The sequence below is a fragment of the Helicoverpa zea genome, chromosome 22 (genome assembly GCF_022581195.2).
Source record: "Helicoverpa zea isolate HzStark_Cry1AcR chromosome 22, ilHelZeax1.1, whole genome shotgun sequence".
Lineage (NCBI taxonomy): Eukaryota > Metazoa > Arthropoda > Insecta > Lepidoptera > Noctuidae > Helicoverpa > Helicoverpa zea.
The window spans coordinates 242,906-270,710 of NC_061473.1; the positions used below are offsets into that span (position 1 = coordinate 242,906).

A 27,805-nucleotide genomic window follows, 5' to 3' on the forward strand; every position below is an offset into this window, starting at 1 on the left:
AAAGCTAACTCTTAAGGAAGTATTATCCCTTTTTTTAATTAGGCAAGTACTTACGTATCGGCTTGTAGTTTCACCCCACTTCAGCTTACTTTATGTGATAGACATTAAGGAACGGATATCTCATTCGGTCTGCCCTAGTGTTCTAGATTCATAAAGAACACAACACTATTCATTGCGTTATTATCAAGTCATAGGAATAAAAGAATGCCTCTGAGATAATCTAAATTAAGTCCAATAGAATCCTTTAACTAACTAGTCGAATATAGTTTTAATCAAGTGCTGAATTACTGAACCTTATTGAGCTCTGTGCGATTCAATTTATGCATTTTCGATAGTTTAATACTTACACCACTTTGAAGACGAACGTACGCATTAGACAAGCTCCGTCGGCTGGCTGGATCATTCTCGATTACCGGAACGAGTCGCTATGTTCATCGTTTTACCTCTAACGCCATCAGTATTGCCAGTTATGGCTGAGTAGACCCGTGAGTACCGTAACTTTAAAGTCAACCCTGATAGGTATTCCTACGTAAACCTAGTGGGTATTTGTTTCCCCTTAATTAAGATGTTTTTCACCTTACATCACAACGGTACCTACCTACGGCGCCAATTATTTAGGTATACTTACGTCTTCATAATTACGGTTTTTTGTTTCACTCTCATGACTAAAATATAGCTGTTACCGAGGGAACACCGCTTTAGTATTTCGCTCCCCAGTGGCCTGTATTGTGTGCACTTTTTGAATAGCCTGTACTTAAATAATTAGCGCTCGCGATAGGTTGCCAACCTGTTGCTTCTGTTACCTCTCTTTAACAATGAAATAAAATACGATGTGAACGTAGGGTACTGTGGGCGATATACCCAAGTCTAATCTGCAGTTCACTTTTTATTTTGCTCACCTTCCAGTCTAGCTACATAGGTATATAAACCAAAGTCCAGCAGCTTTTCCCTTCATACATCTCCGTCGCTGCCTGGCCATCTTATATGGCACCTTAAGTCCTAATAGCGACATAGGCTCATGGGAAACTATTTCAAATATTCTTTCAAGTTCTTGGGGTAAATGTTCTTTAGGTAATTTTTTTATGTTAATCGATTTAACGAAACATGGTGAAAAGATGGTGATCCTAGCGTAGAAACTGTCCCAAATAAGTCAACTAGAAGATACTTAGTGTATTAGCAAAGTATTAATAAGATATTATTAAATACAATTTTAAGGAATAAGCATGATTTAACTTTTACCTAAAATTACGTGGAAGCCACGCCGAAGAAGAAGCCCCCAAAAAATCCGACGGAGAAGCAGCTGTTCCTATTGACGAAGCGGAGAAGTTTCTCCAGACAGGCCTGGCTCTCGCCGGCGGCCTGCTTGACGCGCTCCCAGTTCACGTGCAGGTAGCCGCACTCGCACGCGAAGTGCAGCAGGATGATGCCGCCGCCCAGCCCGAAGGCGGCCACGCGCCCCACTCGCACCACCGCCACGCCCGTCGCCCACCCCGACGCCGTGCCCACGATCAGGTTCTTGCTTGTGTTACTCTTGATGCTGTCTATCGTCAGGTCGAGGATCGACTGGCTGCCTTTAGGACTGTCATCCTTGTCCTCGTGTTTTACGCTACGGAGTTCGTTGTTCGGGATCGGACGGGCCATTGGCACACATTTTTTTGTTTTACTATACAGCTTTAGATGCAAAATTGTTGCTTTTTTGAGTTTGTTTTGACAGGTTTTTGATGGATTGATTGGTGTGACACGAGGTACTCTGTCACACCATAGATTGTTTTGCGAAAATGTATGAATAATAATTACGCTTTACATTTTTGCCGTCTACAAAAGACCGTTTAAACGGTCTTCGGCACTTCTGCCCTGTTCTACTGATCCTATAAAAGCTCGGATCACGAATTTGTTCCTTAGTTATTCATTTAAAACTATATAAAATGTACCCACCCGCCCCTAGGGGAAGATCTTATTGATGTGATTATGATTGTCAACAAGGAGGTTGAATGTCTTCGGAATAAAAGAGACCTACTGCATCACAGTCGGTAGCTACCTCATACATACCTACACAGAATGAACTCGCTCTTATCACAATTCTTCGACCATACTTTTTTTTTATTCAACAAGCAACGTTTGCTATCGTCTTTCACACAATCATGTTAGTTTTTTTTTCATCGATATATTGAATTGTTATGTGGCGGATAAACCATACGGCAAATTGCTACGGGCCCTGCGCCTAGTCATAAAACTAAAGTTCGAGACTACTGAACCGTCAATTTCTTTTTCGCTTCTCTTTAGTAGAAAGTTAGAGACTCAGGGCCCCCACGCTAATTTTGCTACAGCGTCCTGCTTTTGCTTAATACGGCATTTTATTTAATTAGGCTTGAAGATATTGTGGTCTTCTAAATATCTGCCAGCAAGTAAAAAGACTAATGTAAACGGTTTCCTTGGCGAGAACTCCTATACACAAACCTAGGTCAGATATCTTTCCGGCATTATAGCGGCAATCAGCTTGAAGAAGGAACCACAATAATCAATGTTCAGCGCCCTCTGGCAACACTGCTACCACCTCGTCTTGCCATAGCTTCAGCAAAGAATCACACTGCTTGGGATAGTATGTACCACCCTACATTTGTCACGGACAGGGCACAGGGGTCATCCTTTGTAGTATCTTATGATTATGGAATATTGTTTGATACAGATTTGAAAGTCCGCTAAATCCATATTATGAGGTGTTTTTGGTTATTTGAAGCTCATGTTATAGGTAATGTTGTATTAAACGATTACCTATTTTCACATCTATAATTCCTATTTATATTTGGCCAGATAAACGGTAGTCACACTTACATGTGTGTGTAGAGATTTGATGAGAAACATGAGAATGCCATCTCAGATCATCATAATGTAGAGGCTAACTGATTTTAGGTTAATAAGTATTTGTACTCGTAGTCGGTATAGTGTCGCATGTGATAAGGTAAGCTGCACAAACACTAGCTACATGCTACAAGCGCGGGGGACAAACAAAATAAAAGTACTACCGTGAGGCGCGGCCGCGACACAGAGCCGGCGTCAGTGCCGGCGCTACGGTACCGACGCTACGGTACCGACGCTACGGTACCGACGCTACGGTACCGACGCTACGGTACCGACGCTACGGTACCGACGCAACTATCGCCGCCGCGCCACACGCAAGCATGCACATCTTAATTTCATTGAATGTATTTTTCAATAAAACCATATTTTTTCACTTGTTAGGTATTGTCCATATCATATCTAACTATTAAATATAATATTTACATGACATATCGGACACTGACACTTGGAGCACGACAACACGCCGTGCGCCTAAATGCTGCTCGTGATTCAAAAAAACATTGAAAAATATTGAACACCTATTAAAAGCTAAAATTAATAATAACTATCTAAGTTAACGTATAAAGAGGTTTTTTTGTTATAAAATTTCGTGTTTTGTATTAGAATGTTCGTTAAACACTGCAGTCGTCGGTCACGCGGGGTCCATCACAGTCGCCCCGCACTACCGAAATTACAAATTAAATTAATAGTTGCGACGCGTCGCCCGGGGCCCGCAGCGGCGCGGGGGCCCGCGAGCCGGGGCCCGACACCGGCCCGGCCCGGGCCCCCGGGCCCCGCAGTAAGTACAGTTGGGGGCGGGCGACACGGCGCATGCCTACGTATATAATTCGTGCATTATCGATCGATACATTTGTTTACATCTAAATGTATATATAATTTTAAATAACCGCACATGGTATGTAGTAAGTCTGCGCCGGGCAGTCGTTTATTCGTCAGGGTTTGATCAGCAGACAGTAACATCACGTGTAAGTAAGCGTAGAGGCGCTATATATGTAGGAACTCGGCAGTTCTATCGTTTGGCTTCACTCTGTCGACTCTCTCGTGCACACACAGGAGACAGTTGCACCGTACACACTTAACATAAGGTTGACATTGCAATGTAGTGCCGTCGCGGTGAGTAGCAACAGTTGTGCACTTGTATCGAAACTGACCGCTGTTACATAACTTACAAACGTACAAACATTCGCGTGACAAGCTTCGTCTTACAACTACAGAAGACTGGATATCAGCCTTATTGAAAAATTCATAACAAATAAATACAAAAGAAAATCGATTTTTTGTTTACAAAACACTGATGAAAACCTATCAGTATCGATATAATGATTGGAAGTGATTTATGTAGTTAGTAACTTACTAACAAAAAAACTTCAAAAAACGAATACACAAACTTATTGTCTTTTCATATGAAACTCAGCGTTATTGTCAGATAACAAACAATTCCTGTCACAACACTAAATTAACATTACTTTATCACAAACATACGAATCAGTATTAAAAATCAATACAAAGTTGTCAAACTATTGGCATAACGATACACTCACTCGGAACACAAATAAACATAACGATTGTTCGATCGGTTTCGATAAAAGCACACAAGTAACAATTTCTCTCGATAAGTCTCTAGCAATTGGAAGATACAATTATGAATATAATTATATTTCAAATATATCTGTATTCCATAATTGTCATCAAGTACTTTAAATTACAAAAAAAATCAGTCAAAAGTCGTGAAACATTATTTACGTGAAACTTAAGCTTCGATAGTATTTCGAGTCTACTAAAATATCGATAAAAAAGTCGATTGGCTTTACCCTTGACTAGTGACGAACTTTCTTATATCTATTAGCGCACCGATTTATATGTATTTTCAAATATGAGTTTTAGGCTACCTAGCAAATTAATTTTTATACAAGTTATTACTTATTTACTTGTAAGTCTCACGTGAATAATGTCTATGGTTAATATTGCATACAATGTCAGCGTTTGCACTGATTTCCCGATGTACATTTATTTCGGTAATACTAAATAAATTAGTACACATAAAACAAGGATGAATTAACAAAGTAACAGAAATAATGTTAACAATTGTATGTGAAACGACAAAGTTCTTGAAACAACGATTGGCTATTTTCGATTCTTTCAGCGAATGAGGAGGGAAAGTATAATTTATGATACAATTTGTTGTAGATCTATGCAATACGATCGAACCGATAAACAGTCTTATAAGGATTTATGAGACTTGGATCAATTTTAATCATGAAATTGTGAAATATCAATGTGATTATTAAAATAGGAGAAATTATTTTATTAGTGATTGACTATATTAGTGGACATGTTTTTTTATTTAAAAATGTTGATATGTGAAAATACTTTTTGTAGTTAATTTTAGCTATTGTTTTATTTTTTATATGTTGTTTCATACTTCAACTGATATTAGCCTTACCGCATATCAGTTCGATGCGCAATACATTAAAAAAAATTCATAATCGACAAGATCGCAATACGCGTCTCACCCACCGCATGCGGGTACACCGCTGCGTACAAAAGAAACCATGATTTTGTACAATAATATAAGTCGATTGACGCTAGAATATGCAAAAGACGGATATATAGAGTGTGTGTGTGCGTGCGGCGGTCAGGCGGGCGCGTCGTCACCTGCGGGCCGCTCGTCGGGCGGCTCGGCGGCGGGCGCGGCGGGCGGCGCGGGCTCGGGCGGGAACACGCGGTAGGGGCGGTACAGCAGCGGCGGCGGCAGCAGCGCGCGCGGCAGGTAGGGCGGCGGCAGCAGCTGCGGGTGCAGCAGGGCTCGCTCCTTGTCGCGCTGCAGTCGCTCGCGCTGCTCCTTCTCGCGCTGCTCGCGCTCGCGCTCGCGCTCCCTGTGGAGTTTGTACAAACTACGATATAAATTTATGTGTACTTAACAATGCTACACTCGCACCTACCTAACAACATGTTCAATTGTTGGAAAATATTAATTACTAATATGTAACGTTACATAGTTTTCGAATTTTGTTTATTCGGGTAGGTCAGGAGCCTCCATCTAAGTCAAATACGTACGATGGGCATAACTAAAACGATTAGTTACGAGTGAATTATCGAGAAAGTTTGGTTGTTAGAGACATCAGTCAACGATATTTGGTATTACAAAAAATGGCCGGGCCCAAAGAAGACGCGGACGTAACCCCCAAACACCCGCATTTTGCTACTTTCTTAGGAGATTTGCCGTCATGGTATTTCTGCTAGTAATTTAGTTGTGTATGTTTAGATATAACATCGCATATGGTTACCTCTCGCGCTCGCGGTCGCGGTGCTCCTTGTCGTCGTGGTGCGGGTGCACGAGCGGCAGCGGCGGCGCCAGCGGCGGGTACAGCGCGTAGGGCGGCAGCCAGCCCACCGCGCCGCTGCGGAACACGCGCTCCAGGTACATCTGCTCCTCCGCCGCCAGTCTGACAAACACGTTACACGATATTAGCATTTAAACACACAATGATCAGTATAGTCAACGCTTTATTAACCCTATTAGGGTCCATTTCCACAGACGAACTCGGAGAGAAGTTCAAATTCTTAACGCGTTGAAAATCGAGTTTTTAGTATTTGTAGTAAGGTTTATCTTTGCATGTGTACCGCTTTTGTCATTAAGAATGCTCGAAGGCGCTTGGTGTAAAATAATAAAATATTCGCTTCAATCGCGTAATTTTTCTAGGTCTTGCAAACGTTTGGATCCGATTGCATGCTCTCGCTCACGCAGCTGATCGGTTCCTGTCTGTGTGGAAAGAAAAATGCGCGCCGATGATCTCCAAGCCGGTCTGTATGAACGGGCCCTTACTAAGTAACCCTAAACTGTGAAAAAAGTGCCCCTTTCTAGTTTTCAAGTATAAAGTAGTAGATATCAAAAAACAAAATATATTCCCATAATCTCAGTAGATAACAGGCCCCTGAATGTATAAATCTCGCTGAAATTCAACTCGTATTAAATACATGGCCAAAAAACTGTTTGAGAAAAGTATATATGTTTTCTTAGGGGGGACGAAAACATGATTGCACTCGGGCTTATTCAACCTAGTAGAACAGTGAGTACAGGTACATCTAGGACACCAATGATCTCTAATTAAAGTCCTTTGTTCAGTTATGTCTTCTGAAGATATTAATATGAACAAAATAAACGCTATGTATATACCTGTATTGCAGCGCGGCGCTGGAGTAGATGCTGGGGTGCGCATAGGGCGAGTACGCGCTCGGCTCCAGCAGCGGGAACGACGCCGCCGGGTGCGACAGTCTACAACAGTACCACCACACACATTACATACACATCACCATATAGTTGCTCCTAAAGGCTGGTATATACATGACTTACATACACATCACCCTGTACTAGCTCCTAAAGGCCGATATACACCACAACTGCCAACGTTTGCGCAGTTAAATCGCTGCCATGAATACCTGCCGTTACGGCCATGACCTAAAGCCTAAAGCCACAGGTGAAGAATGTTTTTGACGTACAAAATAATATTTTCATCCCACCATCTCGGAAAGAGTAGTTTTACCCTTTGATATCTGAGCGCAAAAGTCGTTTTTATCCTCTAGAGCGGCAAAGTGATTTGAATTTAGAACATCGTGTGCAATACTCCATTTGTGACAATCTTGATCAGAATTTTCAAACAAATACATATTAAACAAATAAAATACTGCTTAAAATAATTATTTAATTAAGTATTTTTTATTTTTATTTTTACATAAGATTTTTAACGTCGTTTCATTTTTAAAGTGAGTTTTCAAATATATGAACTTTAATAGGTACATTTTTTTAATTTGATTCTCGTATGTCCGCGCCATTTTGTTTTTTTGCATTTAGTAATTTCCTCGATGAGGTGGGATGAAAAGTTACGTGTTGCACTCGAGTGCAAAGATTTTTCACCTTGTGCTCTTTTGATTCCCTCGCTATCGCTCAGGATTCTAATTATTGAAACACTCGCTACGCTCGTGTTTCAATTTTAGAATCCTTCGCTTGCTCGGTCATCAAAATTGAGCCCGCGGTTAAAAAGCAACTTTGCACTCTTGTATAACAAATAACTATTATGTAGGTATAGTATTTTCTATGGGCCTTCTACGCCTGATTTAAACAAATAAAATAAAAATTCAAAGGGGTTGTTGCTGACTCTCAATGCAAAATGCAAGCTAACGTCGACTGCTTATACGCTTTTAGCATGCACTTGACATGTGGTTTTACTTTTAAGGTGGACAATCAGACTTGCAGGTATTGAAAATCAGAAACTGGATCTTCAAAAACCTTCGTAGCACAAGACTCCTAAAATTCCGCCCTGTTAAATATAATTGTAGTAGGTACATAAAAGTAGTAGTAGTGGCCTATGAACTCCAGCTAACTGCGCGTATGTTGTAGTAGGTCAGCGTGGCGCGCAACAGGTGGTCTGCCAGACACGCGCGAGTCACTTGTATGGCAGCCCACGCTTAGCGAAACCCTCACTTTAGGTATGACTAGATAGTATGCTGTTTTCAAAGTTATAAGACTGAACCGATCTTGATAGAATTTGGTGCCTACGAAGAGACGTTAAAACCTACAGGTCTCCACTCTTCTCTTCTGAAGCATGCATTAATTTCTGCATTGCAAACAAAATTTACTCAAAACGCCTTATCCATACTCCTATACTCCGACTTCCAAATTTTCTAGCCTGAACTAATTTGGAACTATTGTATAAGTAAGAGGATATCTTGAACCCTAGGAAAAACCCCCATTTCACCGACAATATAAACGTCAGTTTTCTTAAAACCACCGTTTATTATGAATTTTCAAGTAAACTATTGCTGACTTATTTTGTCTGTGAAAATAAGCTCTCGTAAGTCGAGAAAGGAGGGGAGGTCCCATGCATACGGGTCTAGATTTGTAGGACATAAGGAGGTGCTTACCTGTCATCAGGTCGGTAGGGCTGGAAGCCGCTGGCGGGCAGGTGGTGCGGGCTGGCGCGCTTGGGCGGTGCCGCCGGCTTCTCCTTGTCGGGGGCCGCGGCCGCCGTGCCTGCACACTCGCATCGTCAGCCTACCCGCTATGTACGCGTTTAGCTCTTACAATAACCAACACCTTAGGAGACCAGCCTTTGTGATAATAGGGGTTGATTTTTATTTGTTGAAACCCCGGATTAGCTTTTTCTTTACCTAACACAGCTGAAAAGTCTTTGTGAACAGGCTTATCTATCATCTTAGGGATTTCTTTTTGTTTATTTGATTATGATAGATACTGAATCATTATGATCTCAGAAATGCTTGTCTTGCTTTACTTTCCTGCTCTAACTGTGTTTATTGTATTTTGATGGTTAAATATATTGATAGAATACCAAATCAGGGAGCCTATTGTATTATTCTGTAATTATCTTGAGTTTCTTTAATTTAAAGCAACCTCTAAAGAGGGATAATATCCATGATTTTAGAAATATCGGATATTACTTCTACAAATAGGCATTTGTGCATATTTGAGAGATTTGTAGCCAGAGCAAGAGGGAAGACTTGTAACCAAGCGACCAATTTTTGCTGACTTGGTAGTCATGTCTGAAGAAACAATAAAATAAATGAAAACCACTATAAGAGCTAAACGCAGTCAAAATCAATAATAAAAGTTACAAGTTAAAATATTTAAAATATCAATAACAACATATTTTTTATACACAACTTCAGTTCTTAAAATATCTTAACTCTAGGTAACAATATAATGTTATTTATGGAACAAGCATTTTTTACAAATTGACAAGAGTAGTTACACCATTCAATAATGTCCATTAGCACTTTACCCGGTCAATGTGCGTTATGATATTAACCACATTTAGAGCTCCACTTTACAACCAAAAGTTGTTTACGACAATAGACACGATTCGTACATTTACCGGAAAAAGTACATTGGTAGCTCTGGTCAATCATCACAATGTCGTATGTTAAGTAACAACTAAGTTCTAGCGAGACAATTGTATTCCACAACAATGTTGTACACATATGGACAAGTAAACAACCCAACAAGTGCACTCAGAAGCTGAAGAAATAAAAAACAAAATTGGGGATCAGCTGACATATAAGACAGTGGACAGTTAGCATACCGAACATTATGCACATTTTCTGACCAACTTTTTCGCACTTACTCCGGTTATTCCACGGAATAGCCTGTTGATTCACGTACTGTCCAGTGTCCGTATGTCATGTAGGCTAGCTAGCTGCACTCACCGTCCTTAGCGTCGGGTCCCGCGTTCTTGGCGAGCGTCCGTAGCGCCGCCGCGAACGGACCGCCTTTGTTCGGGGGGATCTCGGCTCGCTTAGGTATTTTGCTCGCACTCACACCTGTTGACAATGGAGATGATTTTTTTTGATTGTGAAAGAGAATTTGTTGTGTTGTGATTTAGAGGGGTGGTGAAAGGTAAGGCAGCGTCAATTAAATACTTGGTTTAGATGAAATGTTGATCCCAACTCATGAATCAAAAGGGACATCTCAAACACTATGTAACGCGGAAGACCTTAATTTATTTCATAGTTTTAATATGCATATCAAAGGGTTTTATTTTATATAGACCTCTTACAGGTTCGTACGAAACGTCAATAGCTAGGTCCAAATTGGAATAGAAGAAAAAATAATTCGAGGCAAGTTATCCAGATCTTTTTAACTCTGTCAAAAAACTGATCCGTTACATCGATTAGTGATAGACAGTGTGTGTGACGTGCCCCCCACAGCATTACAAACAGTTCGATACAATTACTGGCAGTGCGAACGGGGGCAGCTGTTGCCGTGTGTTTGGACTCAAAACTGCCGCTTCATTGACGTAGAAATATTATATATTTTTACGGAGGCACGTCAACGGCAGGCAGTGTGTGTTCCCATCATTATGGTTCGATCGACAGTTAAGTACAGAAGTCAAACTGGAAACAACTTGTACAAGCAAATCTATGCCAATAGAGGAAACATTTTATTTTTTGTTTGTACCCTAAAGGCTCCGAAAGCTACACTCTTCCCGAGTAACATAGGCTATATTATATCCCAATACGTGTAATAGATCCCATGAGACCAGAGTGAAACCTCGAGAAAACAGCTAGCATATTCATAAAGCAACAACTTGAGGGTACGTTGGGAAAATTGGGGAAACCTCTAATTTAATTCGTAAAGGACAAAAGATGTTATACACAGGTATATGAGATAAGCGCTTAGATTTTTCCAATCGAATAATATTTTGAATCAGCAAAAAAATAGTTTAGATTCAAATCATCCATGTATTACTTATATCTGCTAAGAACGAGTTGACCTTCTGGTCGTGTATGATCGTGGTGATGCAACCGCCCGCCGTTCCCACCCTCCGTAATTATGTTCACACTTAGTTAAATACGAGCCGCCACTGGTATTGACATAGCGTGACGGGAACACACAGTATGCCTCAATAATTATTTCCACCCAATTCAAAAACGGTTTCATGTTTAACCACACTTCTTTGACAAAACCGGGGTGACTCTTTCAATTAGTTGAGGAGGAATATTTTGTTATATTTTTACTTGTGTTAAGGTATAACATTTTGTGTTCTGTTTCATGGTGTCCCAAAATGAACATTTCTCTACCATAGAAAACTATATCAACATCTAACCACAGATTGTCTTCAAAAGACGTTCGTGTATCTAATGTTCATATCAAGCTCCACATCCTAACATCATGTATGAGGGATCCTAATAGTTGGTTGGGTGCATCTATTAAGAAAGCCGTGGTCGCTCGCAGACCCCGCAATTGACCCCGTGATCAATGTGCCCCCGCTCAATTGTTACTTATGGCGCCACGGACGCCTACGCAATCAGAACTGTGTCTTACTCATCCGGGATGGAAAGTTATATTATATTTAGATGTTTAATCATACACTGTCTGCAATAATGCAATAATTTTCAGTGTGAAAGGTCCCCAACTTAAGAAACTCGGCTTCAAACGGTCAGCCATCCTGTAAGTCATTGCAGTCAAAAGCTTTCGAATATCTAAGTAGTTTTTGAAGCGTAAATTTATCTACGATACGGATCCAACCTTAGTGCAATGCTATCGACAGACATAGATACCACCAACTCCAGCACTTTCAACCATAAACTTCCAAAAATCGATAAAAGCCCACAAGAAATTACAAATTCTCATCGCAGTAAAGTTTAATGAGTATTCGCCACAGTTCGGGAAGAAAGGCTTATTGGCAGCCACACAGCACCTTCGCGGAAGCCGACATTATACAGGGTATAGTTTCGCGAATCGTTCATACCACGGCGCTGGCTGGTGGATGTACGCGGAAGCAAGCATGCCTATCACGTTTATAGGCGGCCGTATCCTGTGTAAGGCGAAATTGTATGCCTTTTATGTTGCTATTGGTGATTCTGCGAAGTGACCCGTTGGCTTCCAGTAGTTTAGTAGCTATTACTGGTGATTGTCATGCTATGTGGCTTCTGAAAGTGCAGCCATTGAATTTTCTTCATTCAAGAACTTGGTTTCCGACATCCTGTAGATATCTACGTAGATCTCCGAGAGAATCCACGTGGATTGGCGTATAACCCACACCTCCACTGCAACTACAATACAGATACAGATTCCAGTCTTCACTAAAATAACGACTTTCGTCTTAGGAGGTGTTATTAGGGTGTGTTATAAATATACTTAACTACTTAAACCGAGGAATATCCGTCGGGGGCTGCCATTAAACCAGCTAAAGGATTTCTAGTGTTGTGAATACAATTATTGAAGAATTGTAGATGTTTAACGATGACATCAAATATACTTATGAGTATGATTAATTGTTGAAATTGCATATAGAAAAGGCAGCCCCCGACGGTTATTCCTCGGTTTAAGTATATTTATTACCGATTTCTCGAGATATCAACTCTTTGACAAAGTATTTTTACGTCTATTATAATATTTAGTTACATAATAATTGGGTTGTCGGGGGTTTTGAGTTATTTTATAATTTTTCAATAAGATTTTTACCGTCGTGGGTTTTTCAAAATTTTTAATTTTGCTTAATTTAAATAGAAGTTGCAATTGTGTACAGATCACAGAAAGATAGTATATCTGCAGTAGTGTAGAATATTGCAACATTGTTTTGCACTAATATTGTGGCGTCCCCTAGTGAGTTATAGCCATGACACCTATCTAAGAACATGAACTCATCGAACACAAATCCGTTATTGAAAACCGCATCAAAATCGGATTATTAGTTTAGAAGGTAGGCGGGAACAGTACTTTGCTGTTTTGCAAGAATATTGTGGCGCCCCCTAGTGAGTTACAGCCATGACACCTATCTAAGAACATGAACTCTTTGAACCGAAATCCGTTATTAAAAACCGCATCAAAATCGGATCATTACTTTAGAAGGTAGTTGGGAACATTACTTTGCTGTTTGGACTAATATTGTGGCGCCCCCTAGTGAGTTACAGCCATGACACCTGTTTAAGAACATGAACTCATTGAACACAAACCCGCTATTGAAAACCGCATCAAAATCAGATCATTAGTTTAGAAGATAGGAGGGAACATTACTTTGCACAAACGCACATCTCTCACCCTAAACGCATATATCTGCTCCGTTCCGTCGTGGGTAAAAAAGCCGATGATTAGCCCACTGGTACAGACAGACAATACATAATATTTTTATGTCTATACATGTACCACAGTTACCCTGTATCGGCGTAATAGCAGCCTCAATGGGCAGCCGTTAGCCTGATCCCACCTGAGCTGCCAACATTAGGGAGTCCACCGCAGCTGACTCGTTAGCCAAATTAAACACCTGCAGAGATAAATGCGGATACTCTACAAGCATTGCAATTTGGACATTTAATTGCCAAACGGAATATTTCAACAGTATTAGGGCCCGTTTTTATTACGGTGATGTACGTTGTGAATAGCAGTCTTTCGACATCAGATATATGATAGCCTTTATTTATAAGACCTCATTTCCCCAAATACGTTCATTATTCTCCCGCCAGCTACTTTCCGAACCACGTATTGATAAATACATATTTTGCACATATGTCCAAAGTTCTTATTCCTAACACAAATAAAATGAATAAGACCAGAACTCCAAATTCAATTACTCTTATATTCATGTAGTACACTTAGAGAGCTAACCTTCGCGATTGGACGATGACGGCACTCGTAGAACGCGACCCGGCTCGTATAATAGGCTAGCGCGGGGCACATTAATCTTGGGGGTCAATTGGGGGGTCAATAGGAGCTGCGGAACATGAGTAACAGCGTATGTTACTGCGACCGAACGTCTTGATCGCTGGACTAGTTGATGATTATGGAGTGTGCTGATTTCTGAACAATATTCTTTAAAAATGATAACTCCTTCAAAAGCGAAAACTTACATCATCATCAGCCTTTTAATCAGAGATCAGAGAGAAATTACAGTGGCAATGGTAAATAACCATGAGATAAAGTCATGGCTTGTAAGCATGAACTCAAAGACATTATCTACGCATTGAAGCCAGCTCATCTGCTTTCCAGTAATCCCTGATACAATTCATCATCCTCCGAGCCTTTTTCCCAATCATGTTGGGGTCGGCTTCCCTGATACAATTACAGCTTGCAAATCTACCCAGTTGACAAGATAAAAACTTCGTAGTGAAGTTTCTATTCTCTGGTACAGTTCAGGTCACGCGAGTGAACCGGCAGCTTTATTCGCGTAAGTGGCGGGGCACATTAATCTCGCAGGTCAATTGGTGCTCAGGACGCATCACTAACAGGAATAGAATTCACACATCGCACATCAGAACGCGATCCATATCGTGTCTCTGAAGATATCCGCTTACAACCGGTTGCCTGGTTAGAGGTTCATTCGTTTTGCTCAATATTGGAGCGCTTACAATTGAGAGGCTATTTATTTAGTGGCTTCTACTGAATTGATTGGGTTTATTATTTCTGTAGACGTCATTTTTATTTCGGCCAGTGAATGGACATCTTGGCTGCTCATTGCTCGTATTAGTCACTATTGTCTTCAATTTCTTGACCATTTCATTGTAGTTAGGCCTTACTTTAGATGTCCATAGGCTCGGCCATAATCTACTTTAAATATAAATCGAGTCTTCATTTAACGATACAAGCAAAGGTGACAGATCACGATCTCGTCCCGAGCTCGATACGTCCAGAGGAATCACAAACACTATCTTATTCACACTGTACTCCTTCCAAGTACGGCAGGGCAGCCATCAAAGTACGTAATGTCTTTGTCAATTACCCCACAGGGCATGGGGTAAAGGGTTAATATGCTACAGACCTGTGACCTGTGGCTATGCGACAGTTTTCCCCGAAGCAGACTCGAAGCTCGTTCAATATCCGAACATTCTGAGATTGCTGATTTTATCCACCTACATCATTAAGTGCCTTGTTGAGCTTTGAATATGCTTGATACGAATAAGAGAAGCAGGTCTTATTTTTTTAATAAATTTTCTGCTTCCGTACCTACATGCCACACGACCCTACAGCAGAATAAGATGTAAAGTTCTAGTAATAAACTCTAGGGTCTAGGGTCATACACAATTACACAAGGCTTAGCCTATTGCTGCAAAGGGATTCATAAAGATTTTAATACCTGAGGGGTCGCTATAAAACTGATCCGCTCTTAACCCTGTCCTCGCTACCATGTTACGGCGAACCAGGGTTAGGTTTTCTAGTAAAACTACGCTTAGGTACTTGCATTTTCCGATCGACTAAACAATTTTAAGTACCAAGTATTATGTTTTAACATAACTATCACTTGGCCATAATAATTCGTAACGATACCTTCTCCTTTGGTCAATTTTCTTCCGTATATATCAGCATTCTTACCTGCAACAAGAAAATACAACAATTAAATCACTGTTGTTTGCACCAAAAAAATCTTAAATAATATCCAAACAATATAATAAAATCCAACAAGTTATGACTGGGATGAAAGTTTTAATTATGCATTGAAAATGTATAAGTTCGGCAGCCCTGGCGGAGGGTTGTCACCGAAGCGGCGAGCGGCAATTAATTCAGTCTGAAGCGCTAATTTGAGTACAAGTCAACCTCCCGGGGCCGTCTCCTCCACGACCATAGATTAGATAGCGGCGCCCAGATAGACAACGTCTCGACAGTGTTAAAAGTGATAGTGTGTTTTATACCTACTTTGTGATTATTTTTTTTCTCATTACCGACTAAGAGACTTGATAATAGTTTAAACAAGTTCCGAATAATAAACCGCAAGCTTACTGCCATATTATGACGTAGTCTGCCATATTATGACGTAGTATCTAAGTACCCTTTCGGTTCATAGGGCTGAAGTTGTGTAGACATGTTATCAAGTTATGTACTTAATAAGACTTAAATAAGAAACCTATATATTTAATGCCTCCCAAATCATAGGTAGGAACTTATGTCGATTTTCATGTAAAACAGACAGCCCTAGTTTTTCGAAATCAGTTATAAAGAAACCGCAGAAGCCAGCGTCTCATCACGAAACAGCAATTTGTTTAACTCAGCGAAGAACGAGCCATCTGCCAGTGCTAAATTATTCATGACTTTAACCTAATACCATCGGATGAAGTTACCACTTAATTTATTTACACAATAAAATATTGCTAACTGAAAACTTATCTTGTTTTAACAAAATCTCTTTTATTTCAGTATTTAGGAAATAAAAGCAATTCGATATCGTAGAGATATTTATCGACAACCCTGTCTGCGAGTCGCGCCGAACTAATTGGGCCGTACGCGTTTGCGTATGTGTGAGTGATTATTAACACTCCAATGCTTATGTGTTGGTGTTAGGGTTGTGACTGATTCTTCGCTACACGACAAGAGTTTCTAAATAAATGGTATTTTTAATTACATACCCAGTGATTTCTTTTGTAAAGAATTAGGAAGACCTCCACACATTTTTGATGCTAAAGATTAGCTATAACAAATACATTTGAAAGTGTAGCCATTATTTGAATAAAGCAAACATATCTTAGTGACAATAAATATGTCAGCTGTGACAGAGCTGTTAGTGGCTCATTTGGCCTGAAATCAAGTCCACATGTGGTTCTAATCACGCGTCAAGAAAGCTTTAAACTAACATTTTTATATGTTTTTTAATGTGGTTGAGGGCGGTTGTTTTTAGAAACAACCGCGGAGGGCGATGACGATCTAAATATACGTCTATCGTATCATTAGCTGAAGGTACGCGGTGGAGTAATTAATGCTTTCAGATGATGTTCAAGAAGGGGACTGCTTTTGACGTTTTAATAAGAAATTAACGTTTACGTCGAGGTCGGTGGCCGTTAATGAGTCTTTGACTTGCATTTTATGCGTGATTTCATTTAGGAAGTAAAAGAGCCGCAGATTTATCAAGATTATTGTTAACTAGCTTCTGCCAGCGGTTTCACCCGCATCCCGTGGGAACTACTTCCCGTACCGGGATAAAAAGTAGCCTATAGCCTTCCTCGATAAATGGGCTATCTAACACTGAAAGAAATTTCTAAATCGGACCAGTAGTTCCTGAGATAAGCGCGTTCAAACTAAAAAACAAACAAACAAACTCTTCAGCTTTATAATATTAGTATAGATTCAAGAACATCAACCAACGCAATAGCTTTCCCAGGTTTCTACCGCACCAACCCTATGAACCAGGAAGCATCCCTACATACAGACACGTATGAAAGGACAACACTTTCATTACATCAGCCTGATGATCCGGCATGCAGACGCGAATCAATTAGTAAGTATTACAACATCCCCTGCACAAATACGTCCGTCTGGCTGGCTGTACCATCATAGAGCTAACGATGCAGAAAATCTACGTATAAGCTATATAAAAGGTTATCATGACAAACATAAACCACAGGTTCTCCTCTATTAACGAGTATTCATCAGTCATTTGGTGGCTTTTGACTAAGGTATCAAAATCCTGAATAATATCTTCATGCATAATACATCCTGGTATTCGAGTTTTTAACTTCCCTATTAGGCAAACGTACGGACGCTTGACTGATAAACATCAACATCTAATTTATATGAAACAATATGATTAAAACATCATGATCCCATAAAATTATTTGTAGCTAAAATCAACGAACACAAGTTGAAGTGTCCTTCCAAATGAAATTGGCAAGACTCAGACTCAGCAGTAAGTGGCCCTACTGAGGCGTGTTCAGTGCAGTGGCTGCGAGTAGCTAGGTGGCGTGGGGGCGACTGATAGAGCCGAGTTGGCTCTCGACCGGGTTGCGACCCGGCGCGAGGTGACGGCGCAGGCGGAGTAATGCAGATTGCTGCTGATTTGAAATATGGTTGAGTTGTTGAACTAGTCACTTCAGACTAATGTACATTCAATTTTGAAGATATAACTGCAATCACATGCGAGTTTTCCATATTAGAAGAGAATACGGTTACTCACTTCAGAACCTTTCCTTTGCCCAAATCGCCAATTTCTGTTGTTTCATTCATCAATTAATAATTTAATTTCTGTTGATGCTCTAGCATCAATATAAACTTTAGATTTGCGAAACCCTCAGTTTTCATATAACTAAGATATCGAGTATGGTGTTTCTATTCCCACAATCACAAAACCTCTCAGAGGACAACTACATATTCAAGTAGCCCGCTGGCGCTAGTTACTCGGGACACAGACTTTGTGTAACGTCTGCGGATTTCCATTACAGGCGCGCCTGCCTCCCGCCTACACATGTTACTGTTGCCTCACTGATATTTGGACTCTGTGTATGCTTGCCTCACTAAACACTGCCTAATAACACACAGGAAATTGGATTGATGGAATCTGTAAAGTTAGCTCAACGGGCTGCTGTAATTTATGTTCTGTATCAGGTCAACAGAGTATGATCTGAGTAAACCTAATAAACGAAGTCAAATATACGGTAACAGTGGAGTATACACATTACAGTGTATCCATCCATCCATATAATGTTTTAAATAATTTTACTAATCACCTAATTTCGCCGAAATGCACATTATAGCATCTATGTAATAGGATAGGTAATGTAAGTGGCACCGCTCAAAGTGCATATGTAAAATTGTCGAACAAAGTGTCGTATCTGATCCCCGCTTACTCTAAGGGCACAAGGCGCGACAGTCTGTTACCAACTTCATTGGGATCAAGGCGATTACTGTTAGTAATCGCACACCCTCGCCACTTCGGGAGTACCGAGCCCTCGCTGCCGCAGCGTCATACATACCTAACAAACCCCGGGAATGACTAGCGTAAGCTGAGCTACCGCATCCCCCGCAGAGCTACTGTAACGCGCCACAGAGGGTGACCGATCCATCCGCGAGGAGGTCACGTTAAATCGGTCGGCTCACGAGCCACTTCCGACCTTACGTTTCGGGGCGAATCTATTTCCATTTGGGCGCCTCGCGTCGACGGCGTCACTTGAAAGTGAACTCAGTGGTGGCAACACTAAAGTATAATTTACACAGGCACGGATTTCATCGAGATTTCTAAGGGTTGTTTGTTGGAGTAATACGTGATTTGCGGCGTCGACTTCAGAGTCGATTTTCGTGGTGTTGCGCATTCTTATTGTTCGGCTGGTAAGGAGTACATATTTTGGATGGTGGTGCAATTTTTATGTATGGAGAGGTTAAGGTCGGTGCCGGTTGTTCGTCAAACTTTAATTAAAACTTGGGCGGGCGTCGGCTGAATGGATAAATAAGCGTCACTGTATTATTAGATTGACGCGTCCGCTCAACTGTTTTGATTTGATGACACGGCACTTTTCGATCGGCTCTATGATTTGATTGATAGAGGGGAGCGAGCAGATTGAATTGAGATTCGCTTCGGTTGCGGGAGTGCTCTTTGTGCCGCGGGATCGATTTAAGTGAAGAATTGTATTGTAGACAAATAGCATCTGCCATTAGCGAGGAATATCACTGGGCGCCCAGATTGAAAAAGCTTCGTGAGGCAAGTGCTATTCAACCGCATCTAATTGAAATTATGGTCTGCTGAAATATGCAATCAATTTCTTGCATAATGAGTACACTGGCAATCTTAATTGAATTTAATCTGAAGCTGTGCTGTGCTGTCACACAAAAAGTTCTCCCAACTGCACTAATCCTCCCACACAACAAACCAGAAGCCTAAAAAGTGTACTATTTTTATACCATCCACTGCAGACACAAGAACATGGTAGAATAAACCTCTTTAACTTAAATAAACAATGCGAGTCGCCGCTGACTTGCGGGGCGAGTCCAACCCCAAGGGATATTTTCATACGGTCGCGATAAGGATATCCGCCACGGTTTATAAGGTTAACCGGACGGGTAGGCCACTGACTACACCAGCGGATCCGGATAATCTTATTCAAATAAGTCCTTAAGTTGAGGTAGCCACTGCTAAGATGGGGAAGGGTTTAGAAGTGGCTTATCTCTTAGCAAGTCTATGTATAAATTACTGTATTTACCGCGTTATCCTCTAAACTACTCCATTTTTCTCATATTCGAATGTATCTTCTTTCGTTGTCATGTCAACGTGTTACTAAGTCTAGAGGCATATTACCTACATAATGATAATATTGATGATTAATTTGCAAATAGCATAATATCGTCAATGAATGGCTCATTATCGATATGAATCGTATATCGGAATGGGACACAACAAACACGGCGTCAATTTAACGAACAATGTGGGACAACAATGGACGCGTTTCTGGGATTCCGATGAAACGCTCGCCGAACGACATTTCTGTATGAATGCGATTGGCGAGGGTATTTGTGTGGGATTACCGAATTTATGGACTGGATACTGTATAGTTTGGGGAGGATAATATCGTAGATAGATTTTCGTTAATCACAAAAGTCTCATCCTGTATTAATACCAGATTGATAACGATAATACCGCGAGGAATATAAAAGCAAGGAGACTACGAGGGTTTACAGGGTATGTCCATCAAACCCATTCTGTTTCAGGATAATAATCAGGAATGGGTAGACCTTGTCCAATCCATATTCTACAGATTATCCAGATCAATGAACATGAAAGTCACATACAGATCTTCAGAACATCACCACATTCACCATCTTCTTTACTCAGAACCACCAGGTCTCAAGAAGGTAAGAATCCCCGGCGTTACCCACAGCGTAATGATTGCGGTAGGCAGTAAAGTTAGGTATAAATGATCGCGGGGCGGTAATTGGCGGGCCGGCGGGGCGCGACAAATCTGACGGCCATTTCCGACGTGTGCCGTCACACCCTGCCACCCACCGGGGGCACGAGTGTGCCACAAGATAGAAGATCAAGCGGTGGTATTATCATCACTTACGAGCCTATTCCGAACTCTCGGAATAGGCTCGTAAGTAAACGAGGTGCTTCATTTCAGCATAAGATGCGAAATAGCCCCTAAGCTTATTGTCTTACTGCGTGATTTGGTAATTTTTGCCTAAATGTCCCAATGATGACTAAAGTGTTCTAAAGAGCTCTCGAGAGTGGGGTCACAATTGCTTTGAAAACTTTGTCAAACAAGTAGTTATCAACTTTCCCTGCAAGAGATAAGAAATAACAAGGAAAAGAAAACCTTGAATATCTATATCATTATCACATTACTTAATCGCCCACAATGCAATTCAGTGTCCCCGCTAAACGCTTGTATCTTAACCACGCGCAACAAGGAGTCGGGCCATTCGCGTGCGCGCGCAACCCGATAGGGTGACGATGGTATCGCGGGGTTACGAGACCGTCCCGGCCGGTCGCAACCCCCGCAGATACTAACTATTTATTGCGAAACTCCAACACTACCGGTACCTAAATTTTGACTTCTTTTTACGAGTATGTTCTTGTGAAAATTATTCTCAATACAGACACTTCAGCGAGTATAATTTTGGCAACAGTAGTATTTAGTTTTATATTTATATCTGTCGACTAACATCAACGAAAGCCATCTTCTTAGAAGGAGACACAACTTTGTTATGTCACAGATTATTTCAAAAAGAAGCTCCAATCAAAATCATTGGGTATAATTTAGGCGATCACCAAAAATATTTTTAAGACTCTAAGCTGAGGCACCAAATAAAATAAACAACTCCAAAAAAAATAAATTGACTTTATTAAAAGGGCACTAAAGTATATAATATTATGATCCAAAAAAAAAAAAAATAACATCAGAAAAATCGCAAATCTCGCACAAATATTATTTTTGGTTCCCAAAATGGATTAATGGTCACCAAATTCTATCCAACTAAAAGATTAATATTACTACCAAAATCAAAGTTAGTGACGAAAACGAATCGTTGCAAAACCGACTCCACGTAGTCTTGTCTGCCCTACCCCTAGAGTGCAATTCAAAACCGCGTAGGCGCAGAGGGGCGAGGCGGCCTGCGAGCAGAGGCGCAGGTAGTTTTTAAGGCTCGCCGCCGCGGCTGAGGCAGCAAGCCGAAGCTGCGGTGGTGAGCGTGAAAACCATCTGCGACGATGAGCTCGCATGGGACCGCCGGAGCCCCGCAGTGCCGGAGTCGTGACAGAAGCCATGCTTGCTGCATGTTTCGTGCTTACATTTTACTACTGAGTTACACACAAATTCATATAACAATAAATAAGCGACGTACGTTTGGGAACCCCAGTATATTAATTGGTATTTGGGAAATATTCTAGCGATCGTTAGCTTTTTTAGTCTAACAAAAATGACCAAATTAGGAGTCATGGTATTACATAATTGGTAACATCTAAGTAGTGACAATATATAATATTTGGTCTAAAGTGTATTTTAAAGGCGTCCATATATTTTTTTAGTAGTCAATAATACGAAAAAATGGTTTTCCCTAATAATATTTTTGGAAACGTTATTTGGTGACCATTTATCCATTTTGGTAACCGTTTAGAATTTTTTTGGTAGTAAAATAGGTACTTTTTTGGGTGGTGTTTAAACACAAGCCAAAATAATTTCGTCACAATACGAGAGGTCAAAAGAGCAGAAGTGTCTCCCCGCGTCCAGTGGTGAGGGTCTCAATTGAAGAGTAGGTGAGCACACGGCGCGTCATCCATCACCGGTCCGGTTGACATTTCGCTCTCGAGCCGCTCAATTAACCCGTTTGCGGCGACCCCGGGAGCGGGGGACCGACCTTACGCCTGTAATTATCTTTATAGGTAGCACTAAGACTTGTTACTGAACTTATGGATGACATACTTGGTTTTCCATAGACCGTAGATGAAAATTTCGCTTATCATTTTCAGAAAATGTGTCCCGATTACGGGATGTGTAGTTGGTAAACATATAATATAAATAATAGCAGCTTTCAGCACTACAAGATATAGAGCACATGTTTACCTGGGTGCGGGTAGTAGGGCGGGCCGACGCTCATCACGGGGGGTGGCGCGCGGTAATCCATCACGGCGCACTAAACGCACATCACAGGCACAACACTAGCGCTGTTCGCGCGAACACAACACTCAACATTTCCCCCTCGCTTTTCGTTCACCGTTCAATTTCCGAATGTTAAATAAGTTGAACTCTCCTGGAATACAAAGTAGTGATGCGACTGGTATACGCAGGTATCGGTATCGATGCGGGCCATTGTGTCCGCGTCAGAGCATTTTATCTGGTGATGTCAATTGGCGCGTGATTTAGCGCGGCTGTCGGCGGCGGCGCATTCTCCTTCAGTCTCGCGGGGAGCACTTTATGCCCTCGACTCGTAAATAATGCGCAAGGGCGCGGGCGCCAGTGCGCCACGGCCGACGGATGAATCGCGCCCGTACAGAGCGCATTCAACTAATTGATGTAAGTATTCCGAAGTCGGACTGCTTTACACGCACTTGTTGGACTATTTCTGTATTTATGACGCCATTAAACTTAATAATGCGTGATAAGTTTCATTTAATAGTTGAAATAATTTACGTGGAACGCCGTTTATTTGTATTCATGTCGTTGTGGTTATGCTGACGAGTTTAATAGCCATCATTTATAATCATATGTGTAAATTAGTAGTATGTCTACTAATAAAATTTTATTAAACATCAAAAAATGGTATGTTTGAATAAAAACTTTCATTATTACGATAGTACAAGTACAACGGTTGATCATTCAACCTTCGAGTAGGGATAGGATATTACATTTCAAATGACATATAGATAAAATTCTCGGATCGGCTGCTCGGAATTGGAATTTCAAAGCTAAGGGTAAAAAAGCGTCAATTAGGTCGTTAGGTATAATTGAATGGACTCCGCGGCGGCAGCTGTGCCCGCCACTGGGCGCTGAAAAACTGCCCACTCGGTAGGCTCGCTCTAGTGTTTATTTTTATACTAAATCGATTCAAGTTATTAGCTGAGCACGTAGATTTATTGCAGTCATTACACAGTTTCAAGCAGGTACTTTAATTTGAAAATCATGATTCTATTGGATTACAGAGTAGTAGGTATAGAATAATGTTTTGATATAATTTATTTACAGCATGTTTCAGGTTAAACCCAATGTTTCTATGATTTACGAATATCAAATTAGCTATCACACGAATAAAATAGGTACATAAAGACCACGTTTAATCATGCAACATGCCAAACGCGTAATATCCAACATTTTCCTAGTAACTACTTATTTATTAATGACTGACAACCGACAAAACAGCACACATTTGTCGATACACAATCAGGTTAATCGATTTTAATTAACAAAAACCGGCCAAGTGCGAGTCGGACTCGTGCACGAAGGGTTCCGTAAATTACAGTTAAATCAACCTATCTCAAAAACTATAAGAGATACTTTGATCAAACCAAAAATCGTTGAAAGAGTTAATTAGCATGCATCACCTCTATTTTTTTTAGAATTTTATACCCCGTAGTTATAAAAATAGAGGGGGGGGGACATACTTTTTACGACTTTGAGAGCTGATATCTCAAAAACCGTTCACTTTAAGAAAAATGTTTTTTAGAAAACTTTATATCATTTTAAAAGACCTTTCCATTGATACCCCACACGGGTATGTACATCGAAAAAAAAAATTTCATCCCTCAGTTACATGTATGGGGGGCCCCACCCCCAATTCTTTTTTTTACTATTTAGTGTCATATTTTTGTAGCGGTTCATACAACACATATTCCCATCAAATTTCATCACTGTAGTACTTATAGTTTCCGAGTAAATCGGCTGTGACAGACGGACAGACGGACAGACGGACATGACGAAACTATAAGGGTTCCGTTTTTGCCATTTTGGCTACGGAACCCTAAAAATGGCTACATCCAGAGTAGCTTTATAACTTTGCATACAATTTCCAACGAACCGAACAAAAACCGTTCGCCAATTGCGAGAACGAGAGATCAAATTGAAAAGTAATAAACGATATTCGTTTTCATAGACACACGGTGTTCTGGGAAAAAACCGCGGTAGCTGTGCAAAAATACATATCGTATTCATATGACTGTATTTTTTGGCTGACTTTTTGTATCGGGTCGTGGTCGATATGTTATATCCGACTTCAATTAAAGAAGTAGCTTTGACATTCCACTGTTTGTTTTTTGACGAAAACTGATGCACTATTCAAATAGCCCTTTCAATACGTCCACCACATATCTGCCTATGGTGCAGTTAGTGTCTAACTCCAGAAGAGACCGGGTGCAAACAGAATTTTAAAAACGCCAGTACCATCCTATAAGATGTAAAACATAATATCAATTTGGGCCACAAAAGAGAACGCAACAATGGCGAGTTAACAGCCGTAGCAACCAGTCCTCGTGCTCACAAAGAGCTCGGCACATTATAGGTGGTCAGGGGACAATTAAAACGCAACAGGCGCAACCACAACCGGGTTCCGTATATTCCGAGCTCCGATGGAGTGTGAGGGGTTAAGGGGAGTTAGAGGGAGGGGAGGAGAGGTGGCCAATTAACAAACACGAAGCTCTTCGCCGCGGCACGCACAGAAAGCCATAAAACCACGTATTGGACGGTCCGGCGAGCTTGCGGCGCTTTCAGCGAGAACTCAGCGGTAAGACATTCTTTGCGCGGTAAAAAGTATCACTCTTCGTTTTCTTGCTTTTATTTCATGGTGCGAAAAAATATTTTGGAGATGGTCTAAAATAAAAGATTTGATGTAGATAGCGTTACCGCAGGGCATTAAGAAGAAACTTTTGATAAACCTTAGGCAATGCTAATAGTTCAAATTTAACTAGAGCGTATATTTTAGCAACCGATACATAGCTTACATGAGCCTATGCTACTGCTTAATCTAACAAATTAAATGTAACTAGCTAGTAGTAGGTGAAAAAGCGCTGAGCCGCTAAATGTCGCATGGCACATTCACAAACAGTACAAACACAGCTCCCGGGGGAGGTACGGTGCCCGCCTTAATGGAGATGTACGCTAAACTGGATTTTTAAGTGTTGTAATTAAAATAAATTATTTCCAACGCGGTTTAATGCTGTAAATGCTTGTTGAGGATAATGTCCTCGGCGTTATTACTGACCTAGACATTAGCCTCCTGCTATCAGAGATCTAAGTATTTCGTAAAACCTTTTAGCGGTTTTATTATTTCTAGCCACAATAATGTTCCTCCAAATTAAAAAAAGGGCAGACATCTGTTGCTACCGCGTTACGATGTACATAATAAAATTCAATAAACTGCACTGCTGGAGTTTATAAATAAACCTACACCGCAACTTTTAATACGGCCAACAGCTCAGCAACACTTATGCAGGCTGTAGCATCAAATATGCATCTCTTAATTGTGGAGAGAAAATCAATAAGCTCTGTGTACAGTTTACAGCACTAGTCCATTTAGAAGTTTGCGAACGCAGACCACATCTGTAAAGCGATGTAGACGAGCTCCGAAATTTGTTAATACATCCCAAACTTTCAGAGGAATTTAATAACGCAAATCCTTCAGTGAGATCCCGTGCTTGTGGCTCGGTTCATTCGAAAAGATAATATTGTTTCGTCTGGGTGCCCGATAAATTATTCAGAGAGTACAAATCAAGCGCAGTTGCTTGCCTTTCCATTTATAGCAAAACGACTTATGTTTGGGCTAAATGTCAAAAAGTGAAGTATGTGTATTATTCGGAATGTATGTGTTTAAGGTAGCGGATTCGAAACAAAATGTCTTAAAATTAAAATTGGCAAGAACCACAAGGCGTGCAATAAAACTGGTCGTATAATGTCATAGTGCAATGGCGTCTGTACGGGATATGGGAACCGGCGGCCATCAATCCCGGGTAATTTGTAAACGCAGCTCTAAAATGCTTTATACGTCATTCTGCTAACATTTACTGCAATAGGCAATCAAACAGTAATTCTAAACAACTGCAAACAACCGGGTTTGCGCGGAGACTGCTGTATTTACAGGAAAACGCGGCTTGTTCACGAGCTGCTGGCTGAAGTGAACTGGGATAACGTCAATATATTGAATTAACAAATGCGTTTACTGCTTCTAAATATGGTTTAGTAATTACTGTGACTAATGCGAACTGGAGCTAATATGAGCACAGATTACTTAGAGACTTGTATAGCTTAGAAAGGAGAATGAGACAAAATCCAAAAGTAACCTTTTCCCGGTTTACTCAATACGAACCTCGAAACCTACCCTAATCAGCATAACATTTGAAATTAAGGATTACTAATAGCCCTCAATCAATGCAGGTACCCTTTTCTGTATCCTAATATAACTAATATAATTGCTAATATTTCTCGTGGAGGCATGTTTGCTACAAAACGCAGTGGAGCGCAAGATTATACAGCGAAGAGGCTCGGGGCCGAGGCTAACGTTATTACTTCTGAATGGAGCAGACAATGTGCAGCGGCATCTCATCTCAACATGCTACAACGTTATGAAGGCGCGGAACAAGAGGACACTGAATATTTTCTTGTATATTGCAATTATTGTGAAAAATTCCAATTTAACGGAAATGCTGTTCAATTAAGTGTTTCTCTGAAATATGTTATTTCTTATTGATGAGGAAATTCGAATTAACAGTAGTAAAGTTTAAATGGAAAATCGAACTTTCAAAAATACATTATACATATT

General features: G+C 40.6%; 2 protein-coding genes across 5 annotated transcripts in view; both read right to left on the reverse strand.

Moving 5' to 3' along the window:
* Positions 1–1,245: 1,245 nt before the first annotated feature.
* Positions 1,246–1,716, reverse strand: LOC124641657 (FUN14 domain-containing protein 2-like). Its single transcript, XM_047179827.1, has one exon. The coding sequence runs from the start codon at positions 1,639–1,641 to the stop codon at positions 1,246–1,248; it is 396 nt and encodes a 131-aa protein (XP_047035783.1). The 5' UTR covers positions 1,642–1,716.
* A 1,472-nt stretch (positions 1,717–3,188) lies between these two features.
* The window catches only part of LOC124641387, a 141,236-nt gene continuing 116,619 nt past the window's right edge, over positions 3,189–27,805 (reverse strand). For 2 of the 4 annotated variants that reach the window (XM_047179460.1, XM_047179459.1), the window contains exons 19-23: positions 10,081–10,194; positions 8,782–8,890; positions 7,037–7,135; positions 6,147–6,305; positions 3,189–5,735 (exon numbers count right to left, since the gene is read on the reverse strand). In XM_047179460.1, coding sequence (XP_047035416.1) covers positions 5,495–5,735; positions 6,147–6,305; positions 7,037–7,135; positions 8,782–8,890; positions 10,081–10,194 — 722 coding nt within the window. In that variant the 3' untranslated portion in view covers positions 3,189–5,494. Of the gene's footprint in view, positions 5,754–6,146; positions 6,306–7,036; positions 7,136–8,781; positions 8,891–10,080; positions 10,195–27,805 lie in introns of all 4 variants that reach the window. The other 2 variants (XM_047179458.1, XM_047179457.1) reach the window with 1 other exon arrangement.